At 39.8% G+C, this 26,408-nt stretch overlaps 1 protein-coding gene across 4 annotated transcripts in view; it reads left to right on the plus strand.

Annotated features, from left to right (window-relative positions):
* The first annotated feature begins 678 nt into the window (after positions 1-678).
* Positions 679-26,408, plus strand: part of mcf2la (mcf.2 cell line derived transforming sequence-like a) — a 37,246-nt gene continuing 11,516 nt past the window's right edge. For 3 of the 4 annotated variants that reach the window (XM_088407216.1, XM_088407225.1, XM_088407227.1), the window contains exons 1-20: positions 679-942; positions 12,617-12,700; positions 13,195-13,309; positions 14,592-14,682; positions 20,319-20,432; positions 20,548-20,664; positions 20,752-20,901; positions 22,210-22,334; positions 22,400-22,514; positions 22,596-22,715; positions 23,642-23,833; positions 23,903-24,094; positions 24,218-24,371; positions 24,456-24,508; positions 24,588-24,667; positions 24,742-24,808; positions 24,919-25,034; positions 25,516-25,585; positions 25,669-25,761; positions 26,309-26,401. In XM_088407216.1, the coding sequence (XP_088263342.1) occupies positions 870-942; positions 12,617-12,700; positions 13,195-13,309; positions 14,592-14,682; positions 20,319-20,432; positions 20,548-20,664; positions 20,752-20,901; positions 22,210-22,334; positions 22,400-22,514; positions 22,596-22,715; positions 23,642-23,833; positions 23,903-24,094; positions 24,218-24,371; positions 24,456-24,508; positions 24,588-24,667; positions 24,742-24,808; positions 24,919-25,034; positions 25,516-25,585; positions 25,669-25,761; positions 26,309-26,401 (2,214 nt within the window). In that variant the 5' untranslated portion in view covers positions 679-869. Of the gene's footprint in view, positions 943-12,616; positions 12,701-13,194; positions 13,310-13,807; positions 14,045-14,591; positions 14,683-20,318; positions 20,433-20,547; positions 20,665-20,751; positions 20,902-22,209; positions 22,335-22,399; positions 22,515-22,595; positions 22,716-23,641; positions 23,834-23,902; positions 24,095-24,217; positions 24,372-24,455; positions 24,509-24,587; positions 24,668-24,741; positions 24,809-24,918; positions 25,035-25,515; positions 25,586-25,668; positions 25,762-26,308; positions 26,402-26,408 lie in introns of those variants that run through there. The other variant, XM_088407235.1, reaches the window with a different exon arrangement.

A 26,408-nucleotide genomic window follows, 5' to 3' on the forward strand; every position in this document is an offset into this window, starting at 1 on the left:
TTGCTGAATGAATAAAAAGCAGGCAGGAACGCTTGAGCGACGAATAAGTGCTATTGGCAACGCATGATTTCGTTCGCTGTTTTCCCTTTGCCATGGCAGAGAAAAGTCAATCTTGGCTGGTATGTGTTACTCTTTTTGCTGCTTAGCAGCTAGGCTTGTCCTAGTCTTTTAGAGATTTCTCTGACAACAATCTATGGAATATTTTGGCCTCTGTGTTTTTTGTTTTTTTTTGCATGTTTTTCCTTTTCTGTCATTGTCATCAAAAACGTCAAAAAGCCAGAGTTGGGTCAGAATTTGCCTCAGGGGTAGGAGAATAAAAACCTGATGAAGTCATTGAATAGCAAAGCTGCTCCTCCTGATTTATTCAGGCTCAGTTTTCAATTGTTGCTTGAGTCTACATCTAATTGGCACAATGGTTCTCCCTGCTGTCTTCTTTGACAGCGTGTTTGTGCACGTGAGCTTGGTATCCATTAAGTGCAAAAGAAGCACCTCAAAACAAAGATGTTAAAGACCTGCGTGTAGCATTGTCAAGCCTTAGTGATGCTCTTTGTGCAGGAACCATGTGAAATGTGAAACTGGGGGCGGAACCTATGAAACTCCGCCCAACGGGGGGAGAGTACGTGTTCAAGTGTGTCTATGCATGTGTGAGTGTGTGCCACCACTGTGTGGCGACACCTCAGTGGGCAGCTTCAGTCCTCAGCTTCAGTCCTCAGCTGTGCAGGAATGGACTGCAAGTGCCGGAACTTCCACCGGCATGTTCTTTGACAGCATGCGGCTGTGAGTGTGTTCCTGTGTGTGTGTGTGTGCGCGTTTGTGTGCGCTTATGTGTGTGTACATGCATCGAAGAGGGGGTCCAGGTCCCAGCAATCATGGCTGTCAACAGAGTATCTCAACTGTGCTTTGACATCACCAGGCTTTGGCTGCAACTGAAGATGCTGACGGGTAAAGAGCTTTAATGCATTGCTTGTTGTTTTGCAGTTGCTTTTTGTCCTATTAGAGGTGATTCTGTCAGCAGCACTAATTAAGTAGTTTGCTGAACCGTGGTTGTGCAAGCCTGCTTTAATAGTTTAAGTTGTGCTTCTGATATAAGTGCCAGTCTCCCTTAGGGGGCTTTGAGTAAAGAATTATAAAGCAATGAAGCAGACCCCATTAACCTCCATCTTGATTTGCTGGCTTGTCTTGTTCCGGTTAATTTGTTCAATGCAACTTTTGAATTGGAAAAACAAGCATTGCGGTTATAGCTAAGCAGAGCAAATGGCTTTTTCATGGCGTCAAAATTCAAATCTATGTGACAAAAGTGCAATAAGAAGAGAATTTTATATAAGGAAAATTAGATTTTAAAGAAGACATCATAGAAGACATACATTGCCCAGAGGTACCTTGACTGTTGTTACCAAACTAGCATCTCTCTGTAATCTACAAAGGGACTTCTACTTAAGAAATTAATTCTTTCCAGAAGTAATTTCACAATGTAAAGCCACTTTTTACATGTAAACAACCTAATCTGTTCCAAGCAACCAAAAATACTCCTAAACCTCTTAAATTAATAATATTAAACTATAAAAATGCATAAAAAAGGTAAAAATAAATATTAGAATTACATGTGTGGATAATAATGACAATATATCATGTAAACAATAATAACAAATGCTCCTAAAACCTTTAAATGAATCATATTAATTGTAGCAGTTGACAATATGAATGCAGTTCACTTGTTTGCCTTGAGATGGTGCTTTCTGTGTTGGTGATGAATGCAGAGCGAGAGAGACCTTTTTAGGATGTTTAATGTGTACGTTTTTATTTTACATTTCAAGAGATCTACTGATGATTTATAAGTCCACAGGAGAAATACTATTTAGTTTGGGTTAAAGGCTTAAACTTAGCTTGGGGTCATGCGAAGTGCTTCTTGTGTGATGTCATTGCTAACGAGTTTGGGGTCATGCGAAGTGCTTCTTGCGTGATGTCATTGCTAACGATGTGCCAAATACGTGCTAACACGCTAACGTCAGACGCGATAGCCTAAAGTGGTATATTACGCGTGTATTTTTATGTGAATATGTAGAATGTTAGCCGTAGTTAATGTCAATTTCATGTTTGTCAGTTTTATGGTGTAAATTGTTGGTCAGAAGTGTAGATGCAATGAGTAAAGATGGAATGTGGAAGACCACAGCAAACATCAATGCAAAAAACTATTGTCTCGTTTGTGGGCAAGCCGGCACATTATTGGTGTCTTGTGTCTCAGATACCAACTGTCGCCTTGTGTATCTTGAATTTTGTTTCATCACTAAGGACCTGAAATTTTCGTAATCAGGTGTTCGTAAGTAGAGGTACCACTGTATTTGCTTGAACCCAAACCATGACTGTGGTTCCAAAGCCCAAGTTCTTACTGATGGGCTTTTGCGACGCATCTGGCATATCTATTGTTTGGCATGATTATTTGTCCTTGTTGTTCTTCTTAAAGGTTAGAGTGGAAGTCAAGCGTCTATTTTACACTTAGATAAACACTTTTTTTTTTTTTTTACAGATTACTTGTTGGGAAATGTGTTAAATCTACAAACTAGGTCACGTTGTTCAATGAGAAGTCATCCCATTGAATCAGCTGATCACCACTCACTGTTCCCTTAAGGCTCAAGGATGTGGAGCACAGTTTGCAAGTCCCCTGTTGAAGATGACATGAATGAGAGAACATGGCTTTACTTTGTCATCATCATTGATTTTGTTTAATGGCAGCAAGATGCTTCACCCTCTTCTTATGTGTTACATAATACAAGCCATGCATTTTGTCCTGAGGTCAGATGCACAAATTGAAGTCGCCTGTGCACTTACAGTATGCATGTGTTATTGTGTTTTGTCTTGTGCGTTGATAGTGTTTTGGTGTTAATAGCCTAGCGTGTGTCCTGTGTTCCTCTTGGCACAACAATAAAGAAAACTCACTATTAATTGTTTGAATGTCAAATTCTTTTGTCTATGTTTCTGGGTGCCTGTGTGTGTTTGCTGTGCAGGCAATTGGCCTGACCGTCACACTTATTTCACTCGCGCACAAATGCGGTTAAGCTTGCTGTGCTTGCTCACTTTGTTTTGCAAAGTCAAGATTAAAAGTCGCTAAGCTCCCATATTGCAGACTGGCATGTGAGCTGTGTTGCATGCTAGGTGCAAGAGTAGTGTACTGTAATTGCAACAATGTGGTTGAAACGGACTGAATTTGTTAATCTCTTTGCTGAAAATGGCACCTGCTTCCCCATAAGAGAAAATACATTCAACCTTGATTTTGTGAGATCCAGTGATGGGTATCCGCTTCCGGGTTAACACCTTGACAAACTTGCTTGCCACTGTCATCACATGACACTCGCCACAGTTTTCTTCATTAAGAGTACTGTGGACCAGTAGCCATTCCTCAGAGGCTGCAAGGGAAGCGCAGCTTCGTTCTTCCCTCAGCCCTCTGTTCTTCTCCAGCTTTTCATGTTCCTTTTTCTGGATGTTGCAGTCACTCGGGATTGCGACATTTATAACAACTGTTGTTTATTCACCACTATGTTTTCGAGTTGGTTTGCTGTCACCAGTTTGTCAGTCCCTGGCCTCTATTGAGCTTGGGTTTAAGGCCTGTTCTTGTGCTGCCATGATTAGCTTGTCCTTCCATGGCCATCCATCTGGCTCCTTCTCTTAACTGGGCATTTGCTGTCAGAGGCATTCACTGAACCGATCATTCACGGCGCCATCATCTTAATCATCATCTTGGAGGCCTGTTGTTTCCTCCTGGATTGTGTCCAGAATGCTCACTAGTCCACAGGCCCCATATTTCTGCTTTGTGTACAGCCTCGGGATGCTGGACTTGGAGTGGAGCCCTCTGTGCATTGTAAGGAGTTTTCTTGTCTTGATATTACTGGCTTGCATCTCTGCCAGGGAATCATGCTAGCAAGGTATCTTATTACTGAGAAGGTATAGTTGCAAATGACCTGGATCTCATTGTTGCCGTTCAGTTGGATGTGCAGAATCTGCATCACCCTCCATTGGTATTTGGTCATGGTTGTTGTCCGAGCTGCCTCCTTGTGATTGCTATTTGCATGTTGAATTCCAAAGTGTTTGTAGCTGCCCTGCCCATCAAATCTCAGATTATGTCTTTACCTGGAATTTACTTCACAGTGGTCATTCAACACTTTTTAAAAGTTTCTGCTCAATATCTTTTTCCTAAGGTACTGGTTAATATGGACTTTTGAAAGATGAATTAATTTAAACTCTGCAACATTCAAACTGCTGTAATTTTGTCTATTTTCAAGCTACCTTCATATATTATATAACATTTTTAAGGAATTATGTGCAGAATTGGAATATATCAGATTCTCAATTTCCATTTTCAGAGACATAAGCCTGATTTTTGTGGAAACGCATTGCACATATTCTGTATTTAAAGTGACAATATGTAATCACTTTTGATATCCCACTATAAATTTCAATAAGGTGTAAATAAATGTGTTCTATCCAACCAACATATTTTTATAGATATTCCTTCTTCAAGTAATCATTAGTTATATGACATAGGGAGTCCCACCCAGTTGAGGGCAGTCCTGTTTCTTTTAGCTATGGAAAGCGAAGGAGAAAAACCTTCGCCAACATAATTTAAAACACGTTTTGGATGTCAGTTTGTGTTTTGTGTGCACCCAAGCGAGTTTCTTGTTTATATGTCAATTGTAAATTCAAACGGGGAAAAAAAAGGAAATGGATGGTTTGTTTGTCAACCGTAAATAAAAGAAGGAGAAGAGGGCGTGGACTGGGGGCATTTGCTCCATGCAGCAAGTTATTCTACACATTAGAGTTCACCCATCAAACACAAAGGGAAAACGTTAGCAAAAACATCGCGATACAACAAGAAATTACCTTGAACATCTTGGAGTTAAAGAATAAAGAAAAAAAAAATCACATTGAGGTACTGGTCTTTCAGCAGACAGATCACTTTCCTTCCCTTAGGCAATTGTTGACCTTTTGACTTGGACCCATTTTAGTACTGCACTGCATGTTGTTATATGCCACTTGAAGGTAAAATTTGGATTTAGTTTTTTCTTTTTTAATGCGGTCATAAATTATTTTTGTCGTCTTATTTGGCTTTCTATCATGACTAATACAGTAGCTACGAGGAATGACAGTTAAGAACCCCCCCCACCCACACACGCACACATACACACACCTGCCACGCCGCCCATAATTAAGATTATGACAAATAAAAATGGTATTAGTATACCTAAAACCGTATCCTTTTAACATTAACAAAAGGAAAAAGCATTATAAACCAAACTCATTTTTATCGTGGACCACATTGTAGTTTCTGTCAGAGGATGACTGTGAATCAAATACATTTAATTACATGTTCGTCACAAACTTAGCTAGTTTTGTAATCACAGGCTGGTAAAATCTGTTCAAAAGAGAGATTACGAAGAAAAAAAGTTTATTTTTAAAGGTTTGAAGACAGCTTGCAAGTTTGGTATTTTAGATAGAAACTTGAAGTCAAATCTGCATTTCACGGGCCTCATCAAATGATGTGGTGGGCCGGATCTAGCCCCAAACCTTGAGTTTGATAGCCGTGGGTTAAAGGTTTGTCTAAGCAGAAAAAAACCCAAGTGCATCAAAGCGCCTGAAAAAAAGATGCCAATCCTTTTTTTAATCACAATTCCACATCACGTGGCAAAAATAAATCCTTTTCCCTGTGGTCATCCACGCCCCCCAGTGGGGCACGCCTTAAACCAAGATGGACAATTCTTACTCTTGAAAGTCCATCCTTTTACATTAAAAGATATACATAGGTATACATATATAGACCACTGTACTTGAAAAAACACTTCAGGTTGTGGGAAAATTATCCAAATCAACCACATAACAAATTTTGAACTTGTTACGTAGCGTAGCATCTAAACAGAGAATGCCTGCCTGCAGTTTTTCCTTAACCTTTTACTGGGCACAGTGGCTGCTTTCGGCCGATAGTTGAAACAGGCAAAACAGCCAAAAGCGTCCGTAACAGCCAGTTTTTAAAATTATAACATACCTTCAAATTTCTCTAAAGACCTTTCTTGTTTCGGACTTAAAAGGAGAAAAACATGTGCCTAGTAAAAGCTGTTTTTGCCTGTTTAGACTATTGGCCAAAAGGGGCTGCTCTGCCCAGTAAAAGGGTTAATAGCATTCATTGGGATTGGGATTGGACAGCGCTTACACATTCCAGATCACTGTTTGCCTGGTTGACCCAGTTTTTGTCAGGCATTTTGTTAGTGTGCGTGCATTTGCGTATCAGTGACAGATGGTATTTTGGTAAAGCCTCACCGTAATGCCCGCTAATAGAGCTCTGCTTCACTTACACAACAAGCATGTGTATACACACTGCAGGCGCCTGCACGCACGCACGCACGCACACACACACACAGATCCGACAGAACACACTGCCAGTTCAAACACAACAACCAGCTGTTAATGGGTGCAAACTGTGTATGCATAGGCAAAAAAAAATGTATTTGAGGGAAGATGTGGAGACGACACGCATACAAGGCAGGGGTCTGCTCATCAAATAGAGAGAAATGAGCAATTGCATTTGGATTCACGTGTTTGCTACACACCACCATGTATGTTTGTTTGTGTGCTTGTATATACAATTAAATGTATTATATGAACTCTCATGAACTCTCATCTGATAGAGAAAACTGTTCTTGAATATATTGTGCATTTTGAAAAAAAAAAAAAAAGGGTAAAAGCTACAGGATAACAGTGTTGGGCAAGTAAGCAATTCTAAAACAAAACAAAATAAGAACTCACCAAAAATAAGAATTACACACTGTCAATCTAGTCTAGGTTGTCAAGTTTATTTGTAGAGCCCTAAACCACCACAGTCTCAAAGGCCTTCACAGGTGAAGAGAAATAATAGAATACACAATGGCATCCCCTGAAAAAACCTATGTTTTAAATGTATAAACAATTCTATGCTTTTTTTTAAATCTCTAATTTATTTATTGTTTATTTATCCCCTGGGTTTCCAGGGATTTGTCACTAAACTGGCCTTATCATCCATCTTGGGCTGACTGAAAACGTCATAATGTCATCAAATATGAATATATATATTTTCTTTCATATATATTTTCTTTCAGGGCATCAGCCCTCTCCATACATATACAGTGGGACCCGTGTTACGAGATTAATCCGTTCCGCGGTTGGGCTCGTAAGGCGAATTCGCTGTATTGCGGGCAATCCAAACCTATGTTAAACAGCTAATGCGTTTAGATCTCCAGGTAAGAACATCAAAATTGTACTTACATATTAAAAATTGGTACCAAAATAAATAGTGTATTAAGTGCTACAATACACAATGCAATATACAATCAGAAAACATAAAGTATAGAAAAGATTTATTAACCTTTGAGTGGCGCTTGTTATGCCCATATTCCCTAGTGAGGGTAGCCTAGGCTAGCTTAGCCTTCTTTGTTTTTCTTGATTATCTCCAGCTTCGTTTCCATATAAATCATCTTCTTTCTTCTCTCTTTAACATCACTAGCAATCTTGGGGTCCCGTGGCTAACCCACTCAAGTTTGAATTCAGCAGTAAAATGCCCTATAAATACAGTTTTGTAACCACTCACGATAGGACAAAGCTTTACCATTCCGACATTTTGAAACGAGTCAGGCCGACCAGTAGCAAACCAGCATCTTTGTGAGGAGACGCCGACCAATAGCAGACCAGCATTGTAGTGACCCATTGCATGGAAGCAGTCCCATGTTCCCAATGTCCCAGTCCCATGGAAATAAGTGCAAATACCTAAAAACACCTGCAGATGAAGACAAAACACTAATACCGCCAACCCCCTAGGGTCACAGTTTTTTTTTTTTTCTTCGTAAAGCAGGGAAAATACCGTAAAGAGGGGATGAAAAAAACTCAGTATTCCAGATTGCAACATGTGAAAAACGTAAGTCAAGGATACTTGAATCCAGGGGTCCACTGTTTATATTTTTTGAAGTATCCACACTGTATATGTATATAGATTTATGAAATTGAAATAAAAAAAATGTATGTCAATTACAGTATTATGACTTTTGAAGACTTTTGCATTATGGGACTAAAGACTAAGCCAATCAACAAAGTCATTGAAAGGCTTGCAAATGTCATAAGTGGGCTTTTGGGATGTCAACACAAAAATTTCTATTGCAACCCGTTTGGAAGTTGCCCTTGAAAGAATTAAGGCAAAAATCGGGGCAAATGCATGATGAAACAGCCAATGTTGAATATGTCCCCAAATGACAATCTTGCCAATTTCTAATGGCAGTAAATGAACCTGACAAGGGCAAAATTTAACACTTGCATGGTGTACCTCTCAACCTCCCGTTTACAAGCATTAAGAAGGGCAGGCAGCGCGCCTCCCAATATGGTTGTATTGGGCTATTGTACTGTATTGGACCAGCTATACAATGACAATAAAGACTTTATCTTTTTTTTTATTATCACTGCCAAAATATGAATTTTAGAGTTACATTACTTATGTTTGATGAGTGCAGATGCTTGCCAAGCGTTTTTAAGTTTGATGGTGTTGTGTGTGTGATGTTGTTGAACCATAGGGAAAACACATCACAAGTGTGGTCAAGCAGTAGGTCAACACATTAAATATGTACAGTAGTCATGTGTAAATATATCTTTCCTGTGTCAGCCCATTGAGACAAGCACCTCTATGCTCTCTTCTTCTTCACGTGCTCAGCCATAATGCCGCACAGTCTCAGATTAAAAGAATTTGTGGCTTGACATACTTAACATGCATTGTTGAACTTAAAAGATGGATCAGCATGTTGGATTAACACTGTATAGTAAAATCAAGGATATTGTTCATATTCATATTTAGTTTTCATGCATGCTAGTCTCTGTGTTATCCACCCCCGCTAAGCCTATGAAAAAGCAGGAATAAAATGAGGAAGGGCTGTCCGGTTGAGGGAAAGAGTGTGAAAGGGGTGGAGGGACATTCTTTTCTCTGCTCCCCATAATCACTATTTGTGTGTGCCCCACTTCCCCTGTGAATGTATGCGCTCTAAAGGGTTTCTTTCCCAGCAGAGTAGCCATAGTTTAATGTCATTCATTGGACTGAAAGCAGGCAGTTTTAGAGTTCCGTTTCAATGACAAAAAGACGCCTGCATGTCTGATGTCTGTCTGATTGACTTTTTATTCTGAAATCCTTCTGCAGAATGTTGTATTTGACCCAAGCGGCCTTCTTCTCCTCACTGTACTTTAGCTAACTTCAGAAAGACAAGTAAGACTGGAAACTTACACTGAAGCGTACCTTTAACAAACTTTAGCGCTGATCAGTCTTGGAAAGGTCAGACTGAAAGTATCGAGCTGTCAAAATGCATGTGGGCACTCAGAACATGTATGCCGAGAAATGTACAAGGCATGAGGGGTTGACTACCACAGTCTGTCGGATGCTAAGATGACAGCTGCAATGAGCCAACATGTAGTCAAGAAACGCATGCGTGCATTTAAAGCCTCTTGGAATTTACAGGTTAAAAAAAAACAACTTTTGACAAGTTGCGCTTCATTGTGGAGATTTGTTTCACTCTCATGGAGTAGCAGATAATTATAGCAGAGTGGTTGTTTTTGGTCAAATTAGAGGCTTCTGGCCTTAGCTGGAATTCTTGTGGAGTGTTTCAAAGCTGCCAAGTGGACCTGCGGCTGTGCCACGTCTCCAGCTTTCCATCGTTTATTTCAACTTCCATGCTTTGCTACTTTTCCTTTCAATTCCTTTTTCGCCCTATTTGTGGCTTCCGCACGTCTATAATTTATTAAAAAAAAAAAGACTAAGCAGGTCTTAGCTGTTTAGCCCCATTGACTTGAAAATTGCAGGTTTTAGGTCCTTCACACTGTCAGAATTTTTTTTTTTTTTTATGTTTGTCCCTCATGGTGTACAATCTATACCAGGGGTTCTCAAACTTTTTGGAGTCAGGGACCCCTTTTTATTAGATCAAGTTTTCCTTGGACCCCCAATGCAAATGTTTGCGGAAACAAACAAAACTCATTAAATACAAACATAAGTGCCCTTTTTATCTACCAACATATTCAATTTAACAAGTATATTTGTTTTTTTTTTTTTGGTCATACTGAAGTTTACAAAATAAAAATTTCAAATTGCACGTTTTCTCAGAACAAACTGGGTCAATTTCTCCCAAGCAGGTTGCTGCCAATTATTTTGTAACTAAATAATCGAGATCTTTGATGATGACATGGATTATGTGGGTCTATTTGACAGATAACAAAATTATTACATTTTTACAAATATGTTCAACCAGTTAAATTGATTGCTTTATTGAAGAGTCATGAATACATTCACAATTTAACATAAAATAATATGAAGTTAATGTAAGTATAATTGTATATAGGTATACCATAGTTCTTTCTGCAACATATATACAGTAAGTATTCTCTACTAAGGAATCATATTTGAGCTGTCCAATCTTTCCTTATAACAGAATTTTCTTACGTGGGAAACAACGATGCCTTAACAAAACACAGTACATATGCAATGAAATGCAAAAATGTATTGTCCAAAATCTTTTTCTTAAACAAAAACTGCAGTGTTCAGAATATGTACGGTAGGCTATATGAACACAATACTGGAAAATGCAAAAATATGGTCCAAAAACTGTAATGCTTATAGAATAACGCCAATACAGTACTGTACTGTACTTAACTACAGTACTGTGAACAAATGAGTCTATTTTGATTCGTATTGGCTTCAATTGTTGCATTATGAAATTGTTTGCCTGCGTATCATACAATTGTGTTGCTAATTGAAAGCAACTGTCCCGTTGATCATCGCTGATGTCAGGTGATTGTGAGTTGAGCCACAAGCAATGTCCTCTGAGAAGGTAATCCCTTGTTTTTCAAAACCTCGTAGATTTGAGTCGTTCCGACCTCGAGTGTCTTAAGATTGTTTTACTTTGTACTATTTCACTCTCTCTTCCGCGGTCATTTCCATTTTTCTTATGGACGCCATGATCTACAGGACGTAAATGAATAATATTAAAATCTTTCGTAATGACAACTCGAACTCTTAACAATCTAGTTACATGTCGCCGTTTCGGGTCAGATGATTGAAAACGGAGAAGTGGACACTGTGGGCGTCAGAATTGCGTCTGAGTTCTAGATATCGGAAGTTCCGTTGCAAAGGGTTGATCCTTAAAGAAATATAGTCGTAAAAAATGTAATGCATACGCTTTTTTTCTTGGTCTGGGAATTTCTGTTTGACAGTTGGGAATACTTACTGTACTGGTATATGGATATTTTCTGTTGGAAGTTGTCACGTCTCCTGCCGCTGTAATAAATCACAGGCATGATGTCCTAATGACCAAATCACAGGCACGATGACCTAATCACACGTTGGAAGAGTACGGTGTCTGTCACCATGGTCCTGGGAAAGAAGATAGCAGTGTTTGCATTGACTGCATTGCATTGACATGTTCACATCAATGGGCTGGGAAATGAGAGGGTGCTTGCTGAGTGCACTATAATTCCGCACTGTGCAGTTAGGTTGCATATTTGAGTCAAAGTGGCACGAGTGGAATATGGGTCATAAAAGCCTAAACAGAAAGAAAATTCCTATCAGTCATTTTTTTGCCAAATTCAGATACGAATCCAATAAGTACTGGATATCTTCCAATGCCATTGTAGCGTAAGTGTGCTGATACACCCAGGTCATGTTTTTTTCAACATTTAGCTGGAAAACGATTGAATTAGCCTATGGTTAATTGTTAGTATTCAGTGTGTGTTAATTACCATAATTCCCCAAATATAAGACACATTTTCTTGAAGGCCAAAAGTATGGGTGCATCCTAAAAATGGTAGCTTAAAAAAAAAAAAAAAAAAATATATATATATATATATATATATATATATATATATATATATATATATATATATATATATATATGTGTGTGTATATTTATGTGTATTTATATATATATATATATATATATATATATATATATGTATATATATATATATATATATATGTATATTTATATGTATATATGTATATTTATATGTATGTGTGTATGTATATATATGTATATATATGTATATATATATATATATATATATATATATACACACACACTTTTTAAAAAAAAAAAAAATAAATAAAAAACGAGACGCTCTGCGGGCATTCCCCCTACCTGTGGCAAAATTTACCAGCGGGGCTGGTGCTGAGAGCGCAGAATAAGCAAGGAATTGTTCGAAATGCGTCAGTGAAGGAAAATAACACTTTGGGAGTGTTTATAGTGACAAATGAACATAGCATGGTTAAAGGTTTCCATGAGCTGAATTGTCATGATAGTTCCAATTTCATGTACATTGATTCGGTACCTGCATGTTCCTTGACTGACGGATTGAATAACGGTTACTCTACTATGCCATTAAATTCATTCAGTTCATTTTACTGTTATGACATTGCCATTGCTGGAAAAGAATCAAAATTACATTCTGCATGACTGAAAAAGTTCTCTATTAATTTTCTTTATTCATAACAACACTCAATGGTTATATACATATACAGACTGACACAAGAAAGCCACCAAGTAATACGCGGGTAAAAACAAGTTTTGACATCTCTTCCCAGATGAAATTCTGCAGAAAGAAGATCTTCCTTTGTGTGCAGCACAAATTGGCACCGAACTCCAGAAGCAGTTTGCCACCTTACCAGGTTGGTTTGTTTTCTTGCTCTTCTCAACTGTACATTCATGATGTCACACGCGGACAAAAGTGTTCCTTTTGCACGTTTCAAACTTTTCCACTAGACATGCACTAGAACCACACAATGGAGCTTTGCATTGGGTTGCCAGGACGATAACAACTGCTTCATGACGCCATGTAAATAATTCATCACTGTGATCATCTGCTTTGCAATGTGAGCCACCAATGAAGGAAGAATCCATCTGTGTGTTTCTGACCCCTTTTTTTATTTTTCACTTTTGCAATTTTTGCTTTTGTGCACACTTATTATACTACACATGTGGGTGAGATTTGAAATGTCACGCTTAAGTCTACGAACATCCTATATTTTTTCTTGTATATTTATACTTTCCTGTACAACTGCCACATGCTTAAACTTCCATCCACCATATAAGAGAATTATGCTATCATTAGTTGATCACTGTGAATGCAACCTTTGCTTGATTGTCACCTCTCCTCCAACAGGGGGCCGTGGAGCTGATGGCAGCCCCATTGTCATCTTTCCAGAGTTCCCAACTTTCAACGAACTGGAAGAGGACGAGATTAAAAATGTGCTCAACTACCTCACCACTGTGCCCAGGTCAGTTTTGTTTTGTTTGTCAGTAATACCGTTTGAGACCAACAGGTGGCAGCACAAAACCGCAGTACTCCCTGAGAGATGACATCACTGGTGGTTTAAATATAGATCATAGCGCTAACATAAAGACAAGAAACATGAAAGATAAAAGACCCCGAATTGTATGCAAGAAACTTACATCAGCACAAGCTATTCCATTGACGGTGTAGAGATCTATACATCTGATGTGGATGTGTGGGTGTGTGTGTGGGGGGGGGGCACAGCACCCTTTCTGTGTATTTGTTTTTTTTGTTTCCTTGCGGCGATGCTTTCCATATCCTGCACCCCTCTCAGAGGCCCCTCCCTTTTGTCCGCTTGCTCTTGGCACCCAACTGCAGTTCGGGCTGCTCTCAAGAGCCCTCATTGGCTGTAGAAAAACAGTAAGATGCAGAGATTGTCTCTCATTTGCTGAGAGGGAGATGGTGTTGGTGGAGGAGGAGTTGGAGGAGGAGGGGGGGGATGCTCTTCAAGGATGAGAACAGTGCCCTCTCCATCTGCAGGCTGCAAACAGATGATCAGCGATGCAGGACAAAATGGAATAACGGAAAATAAAGGAATATACAAGCACGATAAATTGAGGAATATTTTTTCTAATACTGGAATTTGATGGATTATTGTATTTCATCTAGCTGGTTTGAATTTTTCTATCATTGTCGGGATGGATTGAAGATTTGCTGCTGCTGCTGCTACGTTTGCGAGGTAGCATTCCTCTAACATGTATGCCTGTACACGCTCGTTTAAGAAACCCACCATATCTACATTATATTTTCTTAATGTACATTGTGCATAGGATTGGAGCAGAAATGCCAATGTCCAGCAAGACCACGACAGAAAAAAGCACACATACACACACACGCTGACACCTGCATTATCTTGATGAGATCTCTGCATATGGCACTGTCCGTAGAATGGATGTTGTACGGTATTAATGCATCCACAAAAAGGAAGGTTGTCATGGTGATTATTGAAGTCGTAATCATTGAAAAACCACTGATTGTAAGCATATTGCTGACAGTAAGTTATTAAAACCTCTGCTCTTAAAACCTTTTGGCTGTCAACACACACGCGGCGTCCGTCGCAGACACCCACCCCCCTACACATACATGCACAAAATAATGCCCCGAAAAAGTCCAAATAAAATGGCAGCATGAAATATTTACCTATCTATCTAGTGTACTTAAAAAGATGCTCACACAAATGTAATGTAAAAACGAGTAAATAAAGAAACTCTTCTTTTTTTTTTCAGCCTTGCCGCATCAGGAGTAGGATTCATTCTAGTCATCGACAGGCGACTGGACAGATGGGCCTCCGTAAGGGCTACCCTGCTACGAATCGCAGTAAGACACTCAACTGTATGGAGACATGTGCATGTGGTGTATGTTACCCCCTATGGCAGGTTAAAAACATGCTAGTTTATCTGTCGGTCTCTGCATGTATGTTAACGGAGAGAGCCCACAGTCGTCTCTGTCTCACGTGCCTCTTGTGTCTGCATGCATTCTTTTAGCTTACTAGCCTACATCATCTGCAGGTCTCTAACCTTTGGTGGGCACTGCACGCAGAATAGTGAATCCAATGGGAAATGTATCTGGTAACCACTATTAAAAGCTCTTGTTCCTCAAGAAATACATCGATAGCTTATCACAGACATCTGTTGTCAATATGTTTATCCTGAGCAAGACTGTGAAGCTAATTAGGTTCATGCATATGCATGCTAATGTATGCTAATGGGCACCAAGCTCATCAGGCCCTCTTGTTCATCTTTACAACACTATCACTGCACCCGGGAGGAATATTATTGCTCTTTTATATTATGCGGCATGGTAGTGGATTGGTTAACACGTCGGTCCGCCTCACAGTGCAGAGCTTGCTGGATTGGATTGAGGCTTTTTGGCCCTCCTGTGTGGACTTTCTGTAATTTCACCCTGTCTGAGTGGGTTTAATCCGGGTTCCTCAAACATTTCTCAAAAAATGCATGGTGCATATATTGGACAAACCAAACCACCTGATGTGTGTTTTTGCAGGTGATTGACCTTTTGCCTTTGTGTGCCCTGCAATTGGCGAGCAACCTTTTTACGATGTACCCACCACTGTGCCTGAAGATAGTGGGGATAGGCTCCAGTAGGCTAGTGACCCTCGTCAGGATAAGCAGTTCAGCGAATGGATAATCATCTTTGGTCTGTGTTATTAAATTGCTATTTAGAGCCGCTTATCCTCACAAGGTTCGCAGGCTTGCTGGTGCCTATCCCAGCTGGCTTCAAGCAGTAAGCGCGGGGGGGACATCCTGAACTGGTTGCCAGCCAATTGCAGGGCACACAGAGACAAACACACCCAACCACACCTAAGGACAATTTAGTATGTTCAATACACCTGCCATGCATGTTTTTGGAGCGTGGGAGGAAGCCGGAGAGAACCCACGCGGGCTCGGGGAGAACATTTTCTATTGCTGCTTATCCTCACTAGGACGAAGGGAAACAGGCTTTGCTTTTGCGTTGTGTAGTGTAATTGCACACCTATCGCACCAAGTGACGCTGTGGCAATCTCATTGTCCAAGTCTCTGCAGGGGTTAGAAACTTTTAAATTGCTGTCAATATTTATCTGGATCACATTAATGATGAATGTGTTTTAGAAGAAAATCAGCACAGTGTTTTATACCTTCTTCTTCAAGTTAGAATGTTTAAGATGTTCTTTTTAATGTTCCAGATCAGTTTATTTTATTCATTCATTCATAAGTATTTATTCAAGTAAGTCATTTTTTTTCAACGTCAAACTATTCAGTTGGTCAAAAAGGTTTCTAGTTTGAATCAGGATTGACCTTTTTTTTTTTAGATGTCAGAGAATGAACTGTAAAAAGTAAGGTTAACGTTTGTTGAATCTTTATTTAAATAGCTTTTTCTCTTGTGTTAGTTATAAAAGATACAATTTTCCGTATCCTTATCAAATTTAATGATCTCATTTTTAGCCACTGCAGTGAGTGGACAGAGAGGGTTTGATGTTTTCTTCTTTTTCTTTGCGGAGGTCCTTTCAAAAAAATAATTGAAGCACTGCCTTAATCAGCGGAATGAGGGGAACATGGTATTTAACCTGAATTTAAAAGCACAGTTGGGGCTGATTTCACTTCCAATGGTATGTTTGGCTGTTTCACTCCTGTAATTTCCCTCAATCTACAGGCCTCAAAGCTCAACTGGGTTTTTATTCATTTAGCATTTTCTTAATGTACGTATTCCGGACCCGAACCATTCAGTGGTTTAAATGCCAGTAGCTGAATTTAAAAATCCATCATACAAATTCTGCGATTGGCTGGCAATTGGTTCAGGGTGTCCCCCATCTACTGCCCAAAGACAGCTGGGATAGGCACCAGCACACCAAGGACCATAATAAGGATGAGTAGCTATAGAAAATGGATGGACGGCTGGATAACGTTAAGGCTGCATCTCAAAACCTTAGCCAGAAAGCTAAAAGCTATTTGCAAATGGGTTAACTAAGACATAAGTAAGCATACTGCCAAAATGGTTAAAAATGGCTTAAGAATAATAAAGTCCAATGTTTTAGAGTGACCATCACAAAACTTGACTCAGCTAGACCAGTTATGTCAGATGGAAAGAGCCAGGATATTGTAATTTTTTTAATGCTATTTATTTGCTCGATTATGCAATGTAGTGTGCTGCTCAGGAAGTGAACAGAGTAATAATTTCTTTGCGTGGTATAAAAATACTATACATATGACAATAAAACTCTTGAATCTTGAAAAGCTTGTGGAAGGTTACCCGAACCCTTTGATCAAGTCATTCATTTCAAAAGAAATTCTACTCATTAATATGCAAAAATTTGCATAAAGTATTTAAACTTTGGCCTTCTATTGAATAGCTAAGGGTGGAAGTACGGCAGATAGATAAGGGTTGAAGAACAGTGTCCTGGCTATTTTTGATGTACCAACTCAGAAAGTGCAACTGCATTTGTGACAAAGGTTGGGGGGGGTTGGAGTTTTAGGGATTAGCATGTGGCTAGCCTGCTCCCAGGAGAGCGACAAGCACATTGTTTGGAAGGCAGGACTGATTCTCTGCTCTCTGAGAATATAAATCAGCCTGGCTTGTAGAAAATGTTATTCTAATTCTGATCATTTATTTATAGAACCTTTGATCTTGTAGCCTGAAAGTGTGTCTCATGAGTGTGCATGTTGCTTGACTGTAAAAAAGTGTATCCGGGATGGCCTGTCTGTGGAACCAAATTAGCATTGTCATGTTAATGTAGCAAGCTGTTTTAGCAGTACTTGTAATTAATTTCACTTGCCAATACAGCATTGTACATTGTGTGGTAGCAACACTCAGCTGATCTTCACAGTGTGAAAAATCAAGTGTTTTTGTGTCACTCTCTCTGTGGTCCCTCAATTTATGATTTTTCATTTTTATTTTTCATTTTTTAAACAGCAATTGTAACAAACTAATTTCTCCGGGCCTAATGTTTTCTGTGTTTCTTTGCCTATTCTAGACAAATGGTAGTACTGTATTCATAATGTCACCTCACACAGTACATGTGTGAGTGAAGCAGTTTTATGAAACAAACTGTATTTTATGTACATGATCTGATCATATGTACAGTTAACTTAGGTTTTAGGTGCGGCTGCGTATTTGTGGTGTTCTGTATGATTATTTTTTCACCTGTGAAGTCTTTAGAGACTGTGGTGATTCAGGGCTATACAAATAAACTTGATCATCCACTGTGCTGCCCCTGTCAGGATAGCCAAAGAAAATGACGTGGCACATATTTTCTAAATGAATCTGTGGAAATGTCTCATTAAACCACCACAATCCGAAATTAAGGCCACCAAGATTCACCTGCATCATGCCTTTTTGGTGGTTGCACACATACAGTATTTCCAAGATATGGTGTGTGTGTGTGTTTGAAGAAGTCTGCTAGGGAGAATTGTGGCACCTCGAAAGTGTGCAAGGCAGGCGTATTCATTTACTTAAACGTGAACGGGAGAATATGCTGCAGTGTCTAGATAAGTTCACTTCTTTAATGCAGTTCACATGATTACATAAATTGTCGTTATTTCACAAAACATAAAACAAAGTGATAAGCGACAGATGTATTTCTTATTTAACTGAAATATGTTTGAACATAATTTGAAATGTACTTTCGAATCCATTTAATTATATTCAAACAGTGGTGCTTTTACTTACGAATGTCTCTAGTTACGAACAATTCTACCCCGGAAACGCCTCTTAGGAAAAATATCGTCTCAAGTTACGATAGAAAAGTCAGGATACAAAAGACGAAAATTGTTGACTTATAATAATGAGACGCACGACACCAGTGCTCGCTCGAACAAGACAATAATGCAGTGGTGGGCCCTCAGGGCCAGCAAGGCCTTCTCTGCTAGTGTAAAATAATCTGATATTATCATAACTATAATAAACTATAATAATTATAATTATAGTATTTCCATTTCATTTTACATTTATTTTTATTAAATATATATTTTATATGTAAAATTATTCTCCCTATTCTGTTCTTTTTGTGTCATTTTATATCCATTTGGTTACGCTCCTTGCAGTGCCGTAGTTTTGTTTTAGTTTTTCGCCAATTAGAATTCAGCTAACTTGTGTCGCTATGCTGTGTGAAATCTGCCTTCGCCAGAAGCCAGGGCATTCGCATCAACATAGCGGGCCTCTGTGCTAGCGCAGATGGATATGTCAGTAGCCCTAATGTTTAATGGACAGCTGCAATAGTCAATCGAGCCATAGGTTTGCCATCTAGAGGCCTCACGTTGAACGTGACGTGACTGGGTGCTCACTGCATGAAGGCGTTGCTATATTGATCCATCATGTTTCACATTGGAAGTAGTTAAATACAATTATTGGAAAAAAAAAAAAAACATGTTGCTCAACTCTAACTCTAACTCCAACCATGAGACATAGCGTACATCGAAGCCAGATCTGCAGACATTCAGCAGAAAATTCAAATCCACTTGTTTTTGTTTTTTTTTTAACCCACAATGGCTGAAGAAAAACAAAACGGAAATTGGACGCGACTTTACGCATTGGCGTCCATGTCAATACAAAAAGATTTATTATTGGAAATGAAACTCAGAAACTCTATAAGCAAGTAATTGAAATCTTTCTAAGGAAAGAAAGTAGAATGGAGTATGTATTGAAAGAAGTGAGACACGCTTTTTGGTGAGTCAAGCATTTGAACATTTTTCTTTCCCTTTTTAATGTTTTCGTAATTTTTTTGTTCACATTTAATTGGTGGTAAAGAAATAAAATGATGTCCTTATGTTAAAGTGCGATTTGTAATTTTGCATACACTCTTGTTAAAGTGTTGAATAGCTAAGGGAATAGCTTTGTTGCCTGCTTTTGGTGTCACGTTCTGTCTGGGTTTTTTTCCTGTTGTGGCTTTATTTTGTGGAGTTTGACTTAATTATTTTGCTTTTGGGTTCCTGTTGTTTTTCCCTGGCGTCTTACGTTAGTGTAATTTGTGTCAGCTGTCATGAGCGTGTTCCAGCTCTAGTGTAGCTCTAGTTTCGTGTTTCGCCCAGCTTCTGCGAGTAATAAATCGTTTTATTGAGCCCATCTCGTCCTGCTTCCCTGCATTTTGGATCCACCTTCCCATATCCGTCGCCAACATGACACTTGGCGGACTTCATCAAATTTTGTGGACATCCAAAGTCCCCATCCAGGGGTCGATGTTATTTATTTAAAGAGTTTAAGGAACATTTTTGGGGGCTTGGAATGGATTTGGCTATTTACATGTAAAAAGCAGCTCCACATAGGAAAAAAAAAAAAATCTAATTTTGAAAACTTCTGGAACAAATTCATTTTGTAAGTACCACTTTACTTGCAAATACATTTGCCGGCCAAAAATATTGACTCCATTTTGGCAGCTTCACACTTCCATAGTAGTGAATGCTAAAGATTGCAAGTCAGTTTTTTGTTACTGGATGATTTCCTAATGAATGATAATGTTCCTTCAGGGCTCCTTCCCAGCGAGCATAAACTTGGTTCTGGTGTTGCGTCCCACAACTTTGCTGCAGCGGGCACTGTCAGACTTCCTCTTCAAGTTCAACAAGGATGAGTTCAAAATGAAGGTGGGGCTTTTCGTCCAGAGATCGTCACCCCTTTGACTTCATGGATTGTAATTGAGTCCATTCCTCTATTCTGCTTGACACACGCCCCACCCTCTCCTGCTCTACCTCCCTGCAGGTGGTGATGCTGAGTTCGGTAACCGAGCTCCATGCTTATATTGACCCGGGACAACTAACCACAGAATTGGGGGGCGAGCAAGAATACTGTCATGAAAGCTGGATTTCACACCGTACTGTATGTGCACACTCACTCATCACCACAATGGAATCTTTTATGAAACTGAGTACCAATTGTATCTGTGTTTCTACATTTCCAATGCAGGCAATCGAAGCGTTTGCGCTCATGGTGAAGACGACGGCTCACACTCTGCAGGCTTTTGGCACCGAGCTTGCAGAAACAGAATTGCCCAATGATGCTGATGCCACCACCAGCCTGCTGCAATTGCATTCTCAGAAAAAAGACAAAATGAAGGTTTTTCTTTTTTGAAATGCTTTTTTGTTATTGGATTATTGCGATGGTAATTGTTTGAGTAGCTCTCAAAGCTTTCATTGATCATTTAGTGGGTTTAGTGTTTGTTTTAGGGGTTTTTTGATGCTTGTGCTGAGTCTATGTCTGTAGGATATAGGTTTTAGTGCTGGGTATTTTGTCTTAAAAGTGTATTGCAAGATATTGTTATACAGCAAATGTGTGTTCAGAAACGTATTACGATACTTTGGGCAATGTTTATAAAAAAAAAAAAATCTATGGCATATAACAATGATTGGTGGGAAAAACAGGAGGAAATTATTACAAATGACAAATTCTATTCTTTGTCAGAAGCCATACACCATTGACATCGATGAATGAACACACATGAAACATTCTTTAAAAAAGAAAAAAAAAACAAAACAGCATTTCCACATTTTTTTTAAAATTTCAATTATGCCCTCTACTTGACTGTGTTAATATTTCCCCAGCAGTTGAGAATACTCTTTCAAATGGTACTGATTTGTCAGGAATACACAGAGAGCACTTAGCTACATGTGCCAGCAAGGATGCTGGTGACAGTGTTCTATAACTATAAACCTAACAGATCTGTGACATCACTCACATTGGATAAGAAAAACAACAAAAACCAAGGAGAAATCTACTGCTATAATTTATCCAATACAGTGAAACCTCAAGATATGGTCGTTTCTGTACAGGTTTTTTTCTTCATATTACGAAAATTACTCAGCATATAGAAGAAACAAAACGAAATAACACAAAATATCAAATCCCCAAATTCCTATTTGAATCAAAGGTAACATGAGATTCTACTGCTCGTTAATATGTCTGCTTGAGTAGGAGTCGGTTATTTGACGACGTAAACACTGTGAGTGAGGAGAAGGAATATGACCACAGCAAAAAGGAAGGAAATGCTATCGTCGTATCATAGAGTTTTCTTTTTCTGCTGTTTTGCCCTCCTCCTCCTGCCGCCAATTTTGCTTTGGAACATAGCTTCACTCTAAAGGTAATGTATTGTAATATTTAACGTGGTTTTTGAAGCACTTGGAATGATTTACAGGTAAAACACGATTCATAATATGTCAAAAATCACGACACTAAAGTCACTCCGAAATGGATTGATTTATAAAAAACAAACGAAAATATGACGTTTCAAAGCCGGTATGTGATTTATTGGAAACTGAACATCGTATCACAATATGGGTATTGCGTCACTTCGTATCGCAATATATTGATATTATCGCCCAGGCCTAATAGGTTTACATTTATGGAAATTCCTTCTTTCTTTTCCAGGAGGACCTACAGGTGTCTCAATCCCAAGGCGAACGTCTATTGGAGTACATTAATGAGCCCTTCCAAACTGACATGGAATACCAAATGACTCACGATGAACTGGAAAACCTAGCCACTGTACAGCGGTAAGAGCAAATTGACTGTTTGGACTAGTTCTTTCTCTGCAACTGTTTTCTCATCCCGCTTTCAGACTTTTGGGTCAACTGGACGAGACTGAGACAGCATTTGACGATTTCTGGGAACGCCATCGGTCCAAGCTTGAACAGTGTTTGCAACTTCGCCATTTTGAGCAGCACTTCCGTGAAGTAGGTTGAGATAATTCAAGATAATTCGTTTGGCATGAATTTCTCCAACACCATGAGTTGATATTGTGACTCCGCTCACAGGTGCGCTCGCAACTTGATGCTACGTCAGAACGGTTATACGCTTTCTCAGAGGTCAGCGTAAATCCCGCCCATGCCGAGCACGTCCTCCGTGAACTTAGCAATCATGAAGAAAAGGCCTGTGTAAGAACACACACCAGCACCAACACGGCAGATGCAAACACTATTTAAACCCATCCCATAAATCTCATAAATAAAGTGATCCCTCGCTACTTTACACCTCTTCTATCGTGCCCTCAGTGCATCGCGGATTTTTGGGGGCGGAGGGGAGGATTGGGGGGGGGGGGGGGGGGCTATATTGCAGAGAGACGTGCTGTGACTGTTACCTGCATGCCAGACAGACGAGGTAACTTTAAATGCACTTGCCACAAAGGTGGAACTATACAGTAACTGAACAGTTTCCCCTTTCCATCCTTTGAAGTCTCGCGGCAACCACAGTCATATTAGCGGCTCCCGGAAGTCAAATTAAAGTAAAATCTGTAGATAATCCAACATGATAACAATGAGAGTTTACACTTGCAGTACTTTTACCATTTTATTGTAAAAGAAATCAAGGTAAGAGATTTCCAATGGTCCAGTGAACATCTTTGCTCCTCTGCCTCGGGTCTAGCCAACAGCGTGTGTGTATTTCATGAGTGACACTGCACGTCCAGGTCTGGAAAACAAGCGGTAATTGGGACGGGAGTAGATTACAACTCCTGCCGTCGATGGTCTCGGCGAGAGCCAATCGGGTGTCTTATAGAAGTGCCAATCTCCCTCTTGATATTAAATTTGCAGTGTCCTGCAAGACACGAAAACTTGATTTCAAGAGGGAGATCGGCACTTCTATCCGACACGCGATTGGCTCTGATGAATGTCGAATGTTGGACCGACATAAAAAATGTAAGTTGCCCACCTCTAAATATCGGTGAGCAGGACTGTATCGCCAAACTGTTCATGTTTCCATTCACACCTTTTAAGCTTTTGGAATCAGCCTAACAAACCATTTTTGTAACGTGAGTAAGATGGTAAGCCCAAAACATGCAAATACTAATCCGATACTTCAACAGGACATTCTGGACTTTGCCCTGTCGCTTGCCAGCGAAGGTGACGGACTGATCAAGAGCGCTCACTATGCAGAGGACTCTATTCGGCCAAAGTGCTGCGAGCTGAGAGCAGTCTGTGAGGAGATCACTTCTATTTTGAGGGACAAGAAGAGCTTTCTACTAACTGCAATGGAGCTCCACCATGCTCTGGACAAGGTACGATCTTCAGGGCATACAATCTGTATTTCTGTGAGAGCATCTCACTTAAGAGATTTGTTTGAACAGGCCTCTCGTTGGTGCGAAGAAGGTATTTATCTTTTGGCAAGCCAGCCAGTGGATCGATGTCAGTCTCAAGATGGAGCTGAGGCAGCTCTCCAAGAATTGGAGCGATACCTGGAGACGGCGCCGCTTCACACCCTCATCGACTGCGGTGCCATCTGCTGCCAGTATGACACAGTGCTCACTGCTCAGCTCAGGGTCAGTCAGACTTGGTATTCTTCTAAGCGTATTGTGACATGAAAATTGAATCAAGAGAAAACAAATGCAATATCGTCTGCCTGATTCATGTGGCACATTTTGACACAGTATGTCCTCTATTAGGACCAGGTAGAGCGAGTGTTCCAGAAGCAAAGCTCTGTTCAGGAGATGTTTGAGAAGAGACGTATCAGCCTGAAAAAACTGGCCGCCAAGCAGACACGACCAGTTCAGCCAGTGGCTCCAAGACCGGAAGTGAAGTCTGCACAGACGTCTCCCAGTATGTTTTTAAGGAAGATGTGATCAACAATTGACCACTTTTGTTCATTATCCTTGTTATTGTGTTAAATCTTTTCTGTGTCAGATCAACAGAGAAAGGAGAGGAGATACTCAGCAGATAATGCCTTCTGCAGAAAGGTAAAGGCTGTTCTCCTGCCGTGACTGAAACTGATATGTTGGAAACTTTTGAAACATCACTAACAAAGTTTCTGTCCAGGTGGAGTCACCTGTACCAAACTGTGGCACCAGACATGCCTCCCTCTCAGAGGAAGACGAAAACTTGGCTGTGCTGCGACGGTGAGGGCTTTCTGTCCTTCAGCTTCCACAGGCGGTCATTCATTAATAATAATCCTGTTTATGTTGCTTTCTAGTCATGTAATGAATGAACTGCTGGAGACTGAGCGAGTGTATGTGGAGGAGCTTCTGTGCGTTTTGGAGGTGAGCTTCCTTGTGGTATTCTCTTTTACTGGTGTGGCAGTACGACAGCCTGCACACATTTACCGATGGTAATGTACAGTCTTTGAACAACAATGAATGTGTTGCTACAGGGCTATGCAGCAGAGATGGACAATCCCTCAATGGCTCATCTCATTCCCACGATGCTTCTAAGTAAAAAGGACATCCTGTTTGGGAACATGTCAGAAATCTACCAATTTCATAAGAGGTATCCTTTTTGTTTTTTAAGGAGGAAATGACCGACTTCAGGAGTACCTATATTATAGTGGTGTGAAGGTTTGTGTGTACCAATGATCCTAGCCGCTAAGTTGCCTGGGACCTTATGCCCCTGGCAGAGTCACCTATGACAAGCGGGTCCTATGTGAGGGATCAGACAAAGCATGGTTCCCAAATCCCTATGATGAATACAAAAAATTGGGCAGCATTTTCCCTTGCCGGGCGGGGTCATTGGGGTCCCGCTATGAGCCAGGCTTGCTGATAGAGCTCCCTGGCGTGCACCTGGTTGCTGGGCCTAGCTGCACACAGCCCGAGAAAATAATGTGGGTCTTGTTGAGGGGGTCTGGTTTTTGGTCTCAGCATTGCATCCCAGCATTTTTTGCCGATTGTGTGGTGGATGGATGGATGGATGGATGGATGGCACTTGGGTACTTCCTGTATGTATTTTAACCATTACTTAATTTAACTTTCAGGACTTTTCTAAAGGAATTGGAGGCATACACAAACTGCCCTGAACTTGTGGGACGATGCTTTTTAGAACGAGTAAGCAATTTGTGTTTTGACAAGAGGCGAATTCAATGGCAAGGATCATTATTAAAGAAAAGCAAACTGTTTTCTCTCTTCAGATGAAGGACCTGCAGATTTATGAGGCTTACTGCCAGAACAAACCTCGCTCTGAGAGTTTATGGCGGCAGTGCTCGGATTGTGCCTTCTTTCAGGTCATTTGAATTACTGAAAAGAAAGCCTGATTTTGTAGTTTTACTTGGTTATTATAATGTACGCTCAGTTTAGGTAACATTCTATTCTAACAAAAACTAATAGCGCTCAGGAAACTGTAGGTGGTGAAGGTAGCATTCACCATTGTGTATGAACCCCTCTTCACATTGATACATCAGATATTTTGTCATCTTGCCGTCCTGGTTTGCACCAAACTGTTTCATTTGTAGCCCATGGACCAACATTCAGTAAAAAAATATAAAATGAATACATCCAAAAATATTTGTTCATCTAGTTTATTGCATGCGTGACAAAGTATTAGAAACAGTTCACTGTACTATTATGCAGTTCTATACTAACCACACAGACTCTAACCATATCAATTCATTCAGTCAAACCTGAGCATTTTTATTTTTAGGTAGGTTTTTTTTTTTTTTTTTAGCTCTTTTATGAGAGCTCATTGGATTTCACAAGCCAGTGTCTAATTGCTAACTGCAGTCATTTAAGTATTAATAAGCTGTAACTATTACTGAACGTTTTTTGTACAAGGAGTGTCAGAAGAAGTTGGAACATAAGCTTGGATTGGACTCCTACCTCCTGAAACCTGTCCAGAGAATCACCAAGTACCAGCTGTTGCTGAAGGTGAGCT

The sequence above is a fragment of the Hippichthys cyanospilos genome, chromosome 2, assembly GCF_059441005.1.
Source record: "Hippichthys cyanospilos isolate Australia breed blue-spotted pipefish chromosome 2, RoL_Hcya_1.0, whole genome shotgun sequence".
Classification (NCBI taxonomy): Eukaryota; Metazoa; Chordata; class Actinopteri; order Syngnathiformes; family Syngnathidae; genus Hippichthys; species Hippichthys cyanospilos.